Here is a 14263-nt window from a genome sequence, read left to right on the forward strand (position 1 = left end):
AAGTGTTGTTTTAACCATGTTTTGAGGCTATATAGTGTTTGTTTCCATTTTTTGTTTCCAAACATTGGAGTAACACAAGCTTATATTTTAGTGTGACAGTTGAACTAAGCTCATGAGACATGTATAAGTTATATTCTTCAAGAATCCGTGGGTACATATCATTCATCTAAAAGTCTAAAAAAGGATGTAGTTACCGCTGATTGCCTCTTTAAAAAGTTGAATTTGCCACGACACTATTTCCAAAGCTCACTGATATGGCTCGTCTTTATTTATTCAAAAGTAGGCCTAATGTTGAATGCACGGAGACCACAGACAGACAGTTGTAGAGATATAGTTTAATATAGGTTAAGCACCACGTCATTCATTTGAAGAGGGAACGGGAAAAAAATGGTTTCCACTAGTTACCACAGCCCAAAAGTCGAAATTGGCTATCGTAAAAATGTATGAAAACAAAAATGTGCTTAATTTAAGGTTAGGTTTGGGCATAAGTTTAGCAGGGTGGTTAAGGTTCGGGTTAGGTTTTGAATCACATTTTTAGAAAAATGCGTTTTTTCTACTTTGAGGCTGTGGTAACAAGTGGCGACCGTTAAAAAGAGTGAGCATGAGTGGATCAGACAGTGAGTGGAGAAGAGACATGACAGAAAAATAGTGTCCTCTGGTGGAAGGCAAAAGGGAATATGGCTGAAGGGTGGACGACCCACAACACAATCACAATTACATTTCCTTAGCACAGGAGGTTGGTGGCACCTTAATTGGGGAAGACAGGCTCGTGGTAATGGGTGAAGGGGACACTCGTGGTAATGGATGAAGGGGACGGGCTCGTGGTAATGGGTGAAGGGGACAGGCTCGTGGTAATGGGTGAAGGGGACAGGCTCGTGGTAATGGATGAAGGGGGACGGGCTCGTGGTAATGGATGAAGGGGACGGGCTCGTGGTAATGGGTGAAGGGGACAGGCTCGTGGTAATGGGTGAAGGGGGATGGGCTCGTGGTAATGGATGTAGCGGAATTGGTGGAATGGTATCAAATGGTTTCCATGTGTTTATTCCATTCCATTTGCTCCGTTCCATCCGTTATAAGCCGTCCCCTCAGCAGCCGCCACTGTTCCCTAGGGTACAATACTTCATTTTGTCTTCAATTACAACTCTATGCGAAATGAAGAGAAGACATCGATGTCACTTACATGTTATGGCACATGAATGGGTAATGAACCTATCATCTCTATGAGTGTAACAGTGACAACATCCCACTGGGCACACACTGGTTGAATCAATGTTGTTTCAATGAAATTACGTTGAACCAACGTGGAATAGACGTTGAATTGACGTCTGTGCCCAGTGGGACGACATGTAAACAAGGATATGCCAAATCAAGGAGAGAACCATGGGTAAGACTCACTAAGAGGTTTCTCAATACCCTTTCATACTACAGAACCAAACTATGCTGTGTTGCACTGGCCTGGTCTGGTTATGCATCCGCCATAGCTGTTAGAACCATGCTAGAAAGGACAATGTGAAAATAAAATATCTGTGCCAGCACAGTTTGATTTGGATCGGCACTATAGTGGGAACCAGGTGTTAGAGCAAAGGCATGGGGATGACAAAGTAGAATACCAAGGACTCTGACAGTCTGATCTAACAAGAGAGGCCTTCAAACACATCTGAGGAGAAATGAAATAGCTAACATTCACAAGACAGTAAAAAGTCATCCTAACAGATACTGTGTTTAAAAACAAAACTCTACTGAGTTTACACAAATCATATAAAAAAAACTCCTGATGGCAAGCTTTATTCTGGCAGAGATCTGATGTAAGTGATGTCATTCGATGTTAGTGTAATTACTTTGCTAAAAGCTTTTAATAAATGAGCCTGCATGCTGTAATCCCTCACTAACAGCAAGATTTTTTTTTTAACCTTTATTTAACTAGGCAAGTCAGTTAATTAAGAACAAATTCTTATTTACAATGACGGCCAAACTTGGACAACGCTGGGCCAATTGTGCAGCACCCTATAGGACTCCCAATCACGGCCGGATGTGATTCAGCCTGGATTCAAACCAGGGACTGTAGTGTCAGGTCTTGCACTTGAGATGCAGTGCCTTAGACCGCTGCTCCACTCTGGAGCCCAAGCAAAGCATATACCTCCCTGTCTATGTACATACTGCATACTGTTTTCATTTTGACCCACATCATTATTGATTCTAATAAAGCATATTGTATTAGTACAGTTTATTATCCTGTCCTCTCCAATGCTACTCTCTTTAGTTACTTGGATGTAAATAAAACATGTTGCATGGGTCCTTCATGCCTGTGTTCCTCTTGTTTTACTGATATGTTGTCTGTTTGTTGCCTGACTAGAAAGTTACTGCGTTATGTGCAACATGTCAGCGTTAGTAGTACAAACGGATATAGTAGTGCTCTGTTGGATCAAGACAATTCGCAGCAGAACTGAAACAATTCTGTGGTCTTCTGATGGATGGATCAGCCAAGAGACCGAACCTGCCATTAGGTTATGAGACATAAGCAAATAACTGTATTTGGCAACTTTGCTCAAGTTGTCGACTCAACATTAGCATCTTTCCATCATCCCTTATAGAAATGTTCAGTTAGTTAGTTAGTGTAAACATGGTACCTCAACATATCATCATCGTAGCAGTACAGGTAGTCTATAGAGCTACATTCTATTTACTCTACCACATGCTCAGGTCCAATGACCTCATCCAAGCAGCATTAACCCTAGCCTGGTCAAACCAGACTGAACGGAAAAAACTGTGTTTAACCAGGCTACTTCAAACCTTCTGCAACAATCCACTTTGATTCCACCTAACGGGTTGAAATCAAATGATGAAACCAAATGGGTTTCAATGTTCTGAGGATGGATTTGGATGTAACACTCTCAACAGGCTAAACATCTAAATGAGTGTTGATGCTGGGAGTTGTGAGAGGAGAGGTTGGGCTAGAGGCATGGCTACAGTTTCAGGAGTCACACAAACCCACTCAAAGCTGTGTCCGACACCAACACAGTCAATGCCATGTCCAAGATAATGAACACTGACAGATGCTTGGTCCTAGAGGCATCATTTAGTCACAGGAAAGAGGAACAGTCTTCGTTGAGGTTGGTGTGTGCCTGGGGGGTAAAGTCTTCAATAAACCCACAGGGTGGGTATATGAGGAACAGTCACTATTAGGACCATAGGGTAAAGGGTACGGTCTTTGACGGGATGACCACAGGCTGTGAAGTGGTCTCTGATACACAGTTATGTCTAATCGGTCTGGTCGCAAATCTTTGTGTGTACACTGGGATACTATTATATGTGTTGAGGGAAAGGGAAAAATAGTGTGTGTGTCTCCCTCTGTGTGTGTGCGTGTCTCTCTGTGTGTGTGTGTCTCTCTCTGTGTGTGTGTGTGTATCTCTCTGTGTGTGTGTGTGTGTGTCTCTGTGTGTGTGTGCCTCTCTCTGTGTGTGTGTGTATGTGTGTGTGTCTCTGTGTGTGTGTGTGTGTGTGTATGTGTGTGTGTCTCTCTCTGTGTGTGTCTCTGTGTGTGTGTGTGTGTGTGTTTTGGCTGTGGGTTAGGATAACTCTGGGTTATCCTCAGAGAGCTGAGTGGAATACCCCTGTCTATACATGAAGGTGAGAAGAAACAGTGCCACGTCGTGTGAACACCAATAGGCTGTGTGCGAGGTCACCGCCGACCAATAGCGGCTCTCCACCATGCCTTCTCGCAACTCAAAGTCAATGCGCCTCTCCAACTCCACTGTAACACAAAGAAAGACAGAGTTAAAACAAACACTTGTAATACTAGACATAGATACTGTAACCAAACAGAATTAGAAAAGAGAAGAGGAAAAGGACATAGTTCATAGTAAAGTTCACTGCTGGTTTCCCATAACAATATGACGGAGCATACCTGGGTTTTTCAAACACTTTATATACTAACACTTGATTTAGCTTGAGTTTGTACTTTTGGTTATGTTACAGGGCAGAGTTTCTACATTTCCTCATTATGATACAGGATTGGTTATGTTACAGGGCAGAGTTTCTACATTTCCTCATTATGATACAGGATTGGTTATGTTACAGGGCAGAGTTTCTACATTTCCTCATTATGATACAGGATTGGTTATGTTACAGGGCAGAGTTTCTACATTTCCTCATTATGATACAGGATTGGTTATGTTACAGGGCAGAGTTTCTAGATGTCTTCATTCCAAGGAGGTTTTCCGGGCCACTGTGCTCTGGCTTCTTGGTGGTATTGCTGGGTTACTGTTAAAGCACTTTGTGGCTAATTGAGGTAAGACAGTAATTCTGCTCATAGATGATGCATGTACAGTATGAACTACACATTGACACATCCAGCCCAAAGCAGGATGTTTAAAAAATACTTAGTAGTTGCCAAAGTATGTCTTTAAGGACTTTGGGCACTGACCAGCCAGGCTAAATAGACTGCAATTTTTACCAGCGCAGGTCCGAAATCTGTGCCATGTTGGCCTAGTTGGACACATTTTCTACTAGCCTGGTCTGAAAAGTACTAGCCACGGGCTAGCTTGATTTCCATCCCTGATACGTACATGTGGTGTTGTCCAGGATAGCTGAGGTGGACCGAGATATGGAGGACTCTATTTCCCTTGTCTCCTCTACTACAGGTAACTTCTCTAACTCCGTAGCCACACCCTCCTCTCCTGATATGGCATTATCCACCTCCAAGACCCCGCCCTCTGAATCGGAAGGCTCCTCCTCCACGTTGCCCACCTGACCACTTGAGCGTGAGAAGCGGGAGAAGAAGATCCCGCCAATGCCTTTCCCGAGACTGGCCGCACCTGCCGACATGGAGAACACAGCGAAACTCAAAGACAGACAGACACACACACACACATACAAACACACGAACACGCACACACAGTCACATTGAGCAGCACAGCACAGGACAACACATATCAATCAACTAATGTGTCCTCACAGATATAGGCAGGAAAACACAATAACATTTAAATTGTACACAGCACACCCACGCATCTACAAATAATTACCTTAGATTTGTAATTATAAAGTGTTCTTTAAAAAAATATGATCTAATCCTGAATAAAGGAAATATAGGAATCAGAGGTCCTCTAGTGTCAATCCCTGTTATAAGACTTAATTGCTCTCCCTTGATTTGTTGAGGCTGTGTTTTCTGGACAGTGATTCAGCTATGAAAGCTATTCTGTTTCAGCGAGATCAAATTACATCTTTCCACAAAATGACATATATACAAAAGTATGTGGATACCTGCTCGTCGAACATCTCATTCTGAACTCCTGGGCATTAATATGGAGTCGGTCCCCCCCTTGACTGCTATAAAAGCCTTGACTCTTCTGGGGAGGCTTTTCACTAGATGTTGGAACATTTCTGTGGGGACTTGCTTCCATTCAGCTACAAGAGCATTAGTGAGGTCGGGCACTGATGTTGGGCGAATAGGCCTGGTTTGCAGTCGGCATTCCAATTCAACCCAAAGGTGTTCAATGTGGTTGAGGTGAGGGCTCTGTGCAGGCCAGTCAAGTTGTTCCACACCGATCGACAAACCATTTCTGTAAGGACCTCGCTTTGTGCACAGGGGCTTTGTCATGCTGAAAAGGAAAAGGCCTTACCCAAACTGTTGCCACAAAGTTGGAAGCACAGAAATGGTCTGGCATCCGCCAAACCTAGATTAGTCCGTCGGACTGCCAGATGGTAAAGCATGATTCATCACTCCAGAGAACGCGTTTCCACTGCTCCAGAATTCAATGGTGGCAGGCTTTGCAACCGAGGACAGACCATTTTTACGCACTATGCTCTTCAACACTCAGTGGGCCCGAGGCGGAGCCTTTGTTGCTCCTAGACATTTCCACTTCCCAATGACAGCATTTACAGTTGACTGGGGCAGCTCTAGCAGGGCAGAAATTTGACGAACTGACTTGTTGGAAAGGTGGCATCCTATGACGGTGCCATGTTGAAAGTCACTGAGCTCTTCAGTAAGGCCATTCTACTGCCAATGTTTGTCTATGGAGATTGCATGGATGTGTGCTCGATATAATACACCTGTCAGCAACAGGTATGGCTGAAATAGCCGATTCAATTAATTTGAAGGTGTGTTCACATACTTTTGTGTATGTGGGTGGGTCTGTCCTTGACTGAACCCAAACAGCCCACTCTCCCCACTACGACCTAACAGCCCACTCTCCCCACTACGACCTAACAGCCCACTCTCCCCACTACGACCTAACAGCCCACTCTCCCCACTACGACCTAACAGCCCACTCTCCCCACTACGACCTAACAGCCCACTCTCCCCACTACGACCTAACAGCCCACTCTCTCCTCTACGACCAAACAGCCCACTCTCTCCTCTACGACCAAACAGCCCACTGTCTCCACTACGACCAAACAGCCCACTGTCTCCACTACGACCAAACAGCCCACTGTCTCCACTACGACCAAACAGCCCACTGTCTCCACTACGACCAAACAGCCCACTGTCTCCACTACGACCAAACAGCCCACTGTCTCCACTACGACCAAACAGCCCACTGTCTCCACTACGACCAAACAGCCCACTGTCTCCACTACGACCAAACAGCCCACTGTCTCCACTACGACCAAACAGCCCACTGTCTCCACTACGACCAAACAGCCCACTGTCTCCACTACGACCAAACAGCCCACTGTCTCCACTACGACCAAACAGCCCACTGTCTCCACTACGACCAAACAGCCCACTGTCTCCACTACGACCAAACAGCCCACTGTCTCCACTACGACCAAACAGCCCACTGTCTCCACTACGACCAAACAGCCCACTCTCTCCACTACGACCAAACAGCCCACTCTCTCCACTACGACCTAACAGCCCACTCTCTCCACTACGACCTAACAGCCCACTCTCTCCACTACGACCTAACAGCCCACTCTCTCCACTACGACCTAACAGCCCACTCTCTCCACTACGACCTAACAGCCCACTCTCTCCACTACGACCTAACAGCCCACTCTCTCCACTACGACCTAACAGCCCACTCTCTCCACTACGACCTAACAGCCCACTCTCTCCACTACGACCTAACAGCCCACTCTCTCCACTACGACCTAACAGCCCACTCTCTCCACTACGACCTAACAGCCCACTCTCTCCACTACGACCTAACAGCCCACTCTCTCCACTACGACCTAACAGCCCACTCTCTCCACTACGACCTAACAGCCCACTCTCTCCACTACGACCTAACAGCCCACTCTCTCCACTACGACCTAACAGCCCACTCTCTCCACTACGACCTAACAGCCCACTCTCTCCACTACGACCTAACAGCCCACTCTCTCCACTACGACCTAACAGCCCACTCTCTCCACTACGACCTAACAGCCCACTCTCTCCACTACGACCTAACAGCCCACTCTCTCCACTACGACCTAACAGCCCACTCTCTCCACTACGAACAGTAAAGTCTAAATAGCAAGGAGATAAAAATAAAGAACCTGTCACAGAAAGTCCCTATGTCTCTCCTTCCTCCCCCTCTCTCTCCCGCCCCTCTCTCACCCATAATGCTGGCTTTCCCCAGATTTGTGATGGACTCTCCGTAGTGTCTTCGGGTCTGAGGGGGGGGGAGGTACAGGGGCTGGGGAGGCTCTCCGTGTCCGAGATGGATGCTCTCTCCTTCAGTGCAGGGTTGAGCAGCGTGGGACGGATCTGGTCGTACGGTGTCGGACTACATGTGTTATACCTGTAGAACCCGGTCACAATATATACATGTCATTCACAAACATGGAAATTCCTGATTCATACAACACTGCTCCAGGGGTGCTGCTCTGCCACCAATCTGTGTGTGTGTGTGTGTGTGTGTGTGCGCTGACTGTGAACTAGTATATTCAAAATAACATATTAAATCCACTACTCACCAGTGTATTTGGACAGGTGAAATGTTACTGTAGTTCTTTAAGATCAGCGGCTCCAATCGGTAAGCCTGAAAATACAGCCATAGGCATCATTAAGCACATCCACCATGCCATCAGCAATCTCGATACTGGAACCCAGAACCAAATCTTGCTACGCTAGCTAGCCGCTTGATGTGATTCTGGAGGCGGAAATGGCAGCTGAGCCTCTACCAAAGCTCTTCCCCTTTCACCTTCCAATCCTTTATAGGTACAGTATACTACAGTACACCATCAGTGACTGACTGCATGACTGAATGACTCAGTTGGTTCAGTTGGTTTGCTCACCACAGGGTCGGTAGGATGAAAGACGTTGAAGAGACGTTGGCAGATGGATTTGGGTAAGATGTGATCCTGAGTCACGTTGTTCCCCGGTCGGATCCCTCGTAACGCCAAGAACACGGCAAGGGGAGAACCCATGCAGAAGAAGTTCTCCACCTAGAAGCATATAAACGGTGCAGAGAACAGAGGATGACAAAGGGTTCCTTCCCAGCTCAGGAGGTCTGTCACAACAATGAGAAGGAATGGAATAAAGAATATGTCACCTTAAATTTCAAGGCTGAAGAAGAGCCTTCAGATGACGGGGATTGCAACCCAGCAAACTGATTTTCCAAATCTCGTAACCTTTTAGACATGAATGCAACACAACATTATCACACAACTATAAATGAACGTAAACATTTAACACTGGGGACAAATTATAGTGGTCGACTGGGTGACCACGGTGTCGTGTTCATCCGTTTGGTGCCTAATGAATATGACCCTGGCTAGTGAGTGTCTACCGACCTGAGTCGTGTGAGCCTCATCTCCTCTTGTAGTTGACGCCCCTGACAGCTTGGCCAGCGCTCTTGCATCTCCTCGGGGTCGGCCCATAGTTCTTCATGACGGAAGCGTACCGGATCCCAGCCTGTCATGATGTCGAAGGTTATGACACAACCCAGGGAGTGGGACACGATGGACACCTTGCCACTCTCCCCAAACTCAGGGTTCCGCATGCAGAAGAGGCTGTAGAGACGATTCAGCTCCTGAGTTAAACCCTTAGTGATCTACAGAGACAAACAGTGGGACCAATTAGATTTTGTGTGTGGCTGAGAGTGCTTTCTGTGAGGGACTGTTCAATGCAACACATGATAAGTGTGTGTGTTTGTGTGTTTATGTGTGTGTGAGGATCTCACCTCGTCTCTGTACAGAGGGCTGGTGTAGTACATGATGTCCATGGCACTGCTGTTGAGCATATCCCTGAGTCCACGAACCTTGTCTGGAGTGATGGAGTCCACCGTGTCTACAACCATCACACACACACACACACACACACACACACACACGAAGTCATCAACAAAGAACACATTTCAACCCGTCTGGTGAATACAGCATGTACAGTAAACAACTGTTTTATTGTTATGCGTTACGGCTAAAGCACAAACAGACCAGTGGGTTCACAGGTTAATTTGTTTGTCTTCATTACACAACAACAGCTGTTACTGCATTTACCTCTTAGAACAAATTGAAAGTGAGGTCTAAAGTAGATGTGGAAAAATATTACACAAGCACATACAATGTTACTCACATGATAAAAACAGACACCACACCCTGCAATCTATGCTACCACAGACAGCGTTTACCACAGACAGACGTTTCCACCACTTAGGTGGTGTTCAAGGTGTTCAACCTATGCTACCACAGACAACGTTTCCACCACTTAGGTGTTCAACCTATGCTACCACAGACAACGTTTCCACCACTTAGGTGTTCAACCTATGCTACCACAGACAACGTTTCCACCACTTAGGTGTTCAACCTATGCTGCGTTTACCACATGACAACGTTTCCACCACTTAGGTGTTCAACCTATGCTACCACAGACAACGTTTCCACTTAGGTGTTCAACCTATGCTACCACAGACAACGTTTCCACCACTTAGGTGTTCAACCTATGCTACCACAGACAGCGTTTCCACCACTTAGGTGTTCAACCTATGCTACCACAGACAACGTTTCCACCACTTAGGTGTTCAACCTATGCTACCACAGACAACGTTTCCACCACTTAGGTGTTCAACCTATGCTACCACAGACAACGTTTCCACCACTTAGGTGGTAGGTGTTCAACCTATGCTACCACATACAACGTTTCCACCACTTAGGTGTTCAACCTATGCTACCACAGACAACGTTTCCACCACTTAGGTGTTCAACCTATGCTACCACAGACAACGTTTCCACCACTTAGGTGTTCAATCTATGCTACCCACAGTTTCCACCACTTAGGTGTTCAACCTATGCTACCACAGACAACGTTTTGACCACATAAGAGTTCAATAGGTCACAAAGTGGGTGTGGCCACACATACCTCCATCCAGGCACAGTTTGGACCTCCACTCCACAGGAAGGAACTCCACGTGTCCTGTGGAACGATCTGAGAAATGCTTCTCCTCCATCTTTCTAGCAGCCTCCCTCATCCTATAGACGAGTAATGGCACAGACACAGATCCACATTAAGAAAAATACATCACCAAGAATATTTGGTCATATTTCCTATGAATACCCACTTTGTGAAGCATTATACATGCATTATTAATGCATCAAAATGCTAAACATACAGTTTGTGACTACCACATGAAGCAGGTTGACAGAATGCCAAGAGTGTGCAAAGCTGTCATCAAGGAAAAGGATGGCTACTTTGAAGAATCTCAAATATAAAATATATTTTGATTTGTTGAACACTTTTTTGGTTACTATATGATTCCATATGTGTTATTTCATAGTTTTGATGTCTTCACTATTATTCTACAATGTAGAAAATAGTCAAAATAAAGAAAGTCCTTGAATGAGTAGGTGTGTCCAAACGTTTGAATGGTGCTGTAGGTGATAATAATTGCTCATTAACAATGGTTCTGTGAGAACGTTAGATTTAATCCTCCAATGGTTGGTATACTTTCTCATACTCTGCTCACTTTCCCCATAATATGACTATATTATAAACATATTAGATTGTATGAAACTCATTGACAGGGTCTGAGAGAGTTTTATACCATATCGTCACTGAGTTCCTTGTTCCTGTAACTCACATGCTTGTGTTCCTGATGATGCGGCCCTGGTCCATCTTCTGGCCAATCCCGTGCACCACAAAGACGATGTGTGTTGTTTCGGGCGGGGTGTCCTCGGGCGCTGCCTCTTCCACATAGCCCCGATGGAGACGTGTCCCACTACTGCCAGCTGAGGAGGAATTAAACCAGCTCTTTTACCATATACAAGAGTACAGGGAAACAGGGAAGAGCAGGAAGACCCGCTGGAGAAAACCAACTGACAACATTATACCAGAGTTGACAACTGAATGGTACAAAAGATCTCCCATTCTCTGCTCAATAATGAGTCACTCAATAAATTGCTGGATGTTTTTACATGTTTTGTTGTTGTCATCCTATCTATTTCATATGTTGTTGTCATCCTATCTATTTCATATGTTGTTGTCATCCTATCTATTTCATATGTTGTTGTCATCCTATCTATTTCATATGTTGTTGTCATCCTATCTATTTCATATGTTGTTGTCATCCTATCTATTTCATATGTTGTTGTCATCCTATCTATTTCATATGTTGTTGCGCATGGATGTCACATTGTATTGAACGCTATAATTAGTATAAATAAAAACTTGAACTTGATTAGCCTACTGTAACTGTACAGTTATGTAGAGTCCCAAAACAAAGTATTTGAGCAAATCCCACAAAAGACTGCTAGTTCTTAGTCAGGATCGTTATGAGATGATGAGACATTACAAGGGGTTCATACATGCTTATGAAAAGGCTTACAATACCTTAGAACCATAATAGGATGCATCGTACCTGCAGCTTTTAAGTAAGGTGTTACACACCATATTGTAGGCAGTGAAACACAGAGGATTCCTAATTCATGTCAGTGGGGATACAAACCTTTGGAGAAGCCCAGTCTCTGGGTGACAGTGCGTGCGATCTTGGAGGTGGTGGCATCACTGTAGAGATACACCTCGTCCACACTGTGCCAGTCCACATGGCTTCGGCTCAGTTTCAAACTGTGGATTGCTGGAGGAAGACGAGGAGCAGTAATTAACACAGACCTATTGACTTCATTCCGTTCATGTGAATTAAGTCTCCAGTGACGTTTGGAGAAGTCCCACTTGCACGCACTTAAACAGTAGTCGTGTTCAGTAGTTACTACATGGAAGAAAATGGTCCCAAACAGATATGAACTTGTCCAATAAGAATTGCTTGATTTTCTTTTCTGCTTTAAAACATGTTCCTAAGGCGTATCCTAATGAACATGACACAGCTGTCATGTATGTCGTCAATCTGCCATTTTTCCTTCCATTTTTACTATGACAGTTTGTATTCACGTTCAGGTGAACCTCTGAATGTCCACCTGGTTTCGACGGAGCTCGGCTAAAACGAGGTCAGCTGACCAGAGCTTTCTTTGTGACGCTGGCCTAAATGGTTTGACAGTACAGAAAGACAGCCTACACACAGTAGAGTGACTCACTTACTGTAGTGCTGAACAGTAGCCAGTGTTGTCTGTCGTTAGGTACAGGGACAATGAAAGCACTTGGGAGCAGAATATATTTTGCGTAGCCATGTGCAATGTTCTAGCTATGTTTTGTTCTTTCTTTATTCAAAGTGTTTGTTTTTGGGTGCAGAACCAGTGGGGTGTGTGTTCATTCATATCCTTCACATACACCCTTCATCGACACGGTCACAACCGACGCCCCACACGGCGGCATGCCCATGTCCCACTTGCCATTGAGTCCATCCACTTTACCATCCTTGTTGTCCACTGTGGTGGTCACCACTTCAATGGTGGCCTCGTAGGTCTCCCTCATCTGGTGCCCCCTGAAACGGGCAAGGTGCTCCAGCTCGATGAGGTCACTCTCGTCTTCCTCAAGGGGAAGCCACGTGCCGTCGACGAACCACTGACCCCTCATCACGGCAATACGGTCCTGCTCTGTGGACATACAGAGGGATTACACTGTGCTTATGGTGATGTCGGTGCAACTCTATTGAATGGGCAGTATCAGTTGCTCAATCTGTGCTCTGACAGGTTTGGGACTGTTATGGCAGCCTTGTGATATAATCAGGATTAATATGACAAACAGTGAGGGAGAGAAGAATCGTCTATAGTGATAAGAATAGGCTACTCACGGTTCCAGTAGACGGGGTAACATTCTTTGTCTTTGACGTCCACTTCGTAGAGACCACCTCTGACGCAAACAGCCTCAACGTTTACACTTATGGAATCCAGGTCGAGTTCATCTTTCTCCCATTCTCTGTCCCCTCCAACCTCGGCGTCCCCTGTCACCGTCTCTGCTTGAACAGCTCCCCCGTGTGCCACATCTTCCAGTTGGGGCTCGGAACCCGTGGCCGAATCACTGGCTTCCTCTTGTTCGGTGGTGGGACTCCGACATTTGACCTTGCAGGGATTTAGTTCACATAATTTGCGGTAAATTACTTCAATTTTCAAAGAGTCGTGTCCAACAAATGGCTTCCATGTTCTCTTGTCCTCTTTGTAGAACCATCGCACTTCCTCTGGTCCCAGCTCGGTGACGACCTCCCCGCGGTGCCTGGAACTGGTGGAGCGGTTACGTTTCTTTGTAGTCACATTCCCATCACTTTCGGTGTAGTTCAGGTCGTTTGTGATATCCAAATAGTCTGTCCCCGAGTCGGGGAGAGGATGATAACCCGAGTAAGCTTCCTCCACTAGGCCCAATAGCATGCTGTCCTGAGATAAACGGTGATCGCCTAGCAGCAGCGGAGGCAGGTGTATTTCCAAGCCGGATTGGACCGAGTCCATCTCCCCGTGTATATTCTCTCCCATCGGGTCCTCGTAGCAGGTCACAAACACATCATTGGCCATATCCCAGTCATTGCTGCTCACGGAATTATTATCCGAGCTCAGTTGACAGGAGGTCGACTTTATGCCCTTAAAATTGCTCATGACTTGACAAAAAAACAGCCTATTGTCCAAATAAACAATATAGTCTAGCCTACGTCTTCAACCTTATTTCTGTGCCTTTTGCTTACCTAATGGTTTGTCATAGATAGGTCCAGGACTAACGGTTTCAAAACCTTCTCCTTGCTTATTACCACAAATGCCACCATCTGTGCGCCGGTTCATCCACTCTCCCAGAACTGGGCTATCGAAATTGAGACTTTTTGAAATGATTGAAAGATAGATCTACTGGCAGGAACAAAGTGGGACTCTGGGAGGCTATCTGTTCACCTATTGTATTCGCCTCCTATCTGCGGTTTGCTTACTACAGATGGTCGGCTAAGTGCTCCTCCCAAATGCGCGAAAA

The 14263-nt window shown here is 45.6% G+C and overlaps 1 protein-coding gene across 1 annotated transcript; it reads right to left on the reverse strand.

Moving 5' to 3' along the window:
* Positions 1 to 3533: 3533 nt before the first annotated feature.
* Positions 3534 to 14166, reverse strand: LOC112217915 (phospholipase DDHD1). Its single transcript, XM_042313112.1, is given in 14 exon segments — positions 3534 to 3751; positions 4566 to 4814; positions 7547 to 7610; positions 7613 to 7730; positions 7906 to 7970; positions 8227 to 8376; positions 8484 to 8562; positions 8725 to 8984; positions 9114 to 9220; positions 10289 to 10398; positions 11007 to 11154; positions 11871 to 11999; positions 12730 to 12912; positions 13110 to 14166. Coding segments are annotated over 14 exon segments (2640 nt in total). The 5' UTR covers positions 13903 to 14166; the 3' UTR covers positions 3534 to 3566.
* Between the last annotated feature and the right edge of the window lie 97 nt (positions 14167 to 14263).

Source organism: Oncorhynchus tshawytscha, unplaced genomic scaffold (assembly GCF_018296145.1).
Source record: "Oncorhynchus tshawytscha isolate Ot180627B unplaced genomic scaffold, Otsh_v2.0 Un_contig_6012_pilon_pilon, whole genome shotgun sequence".
Lineage (NCBI taxonomy): Eukaryota > Metazoa > Chordata > Actinopteri > Salmoniformes > Salmonidae > Oncorhynchus > Oncorhynchus tshawytscha.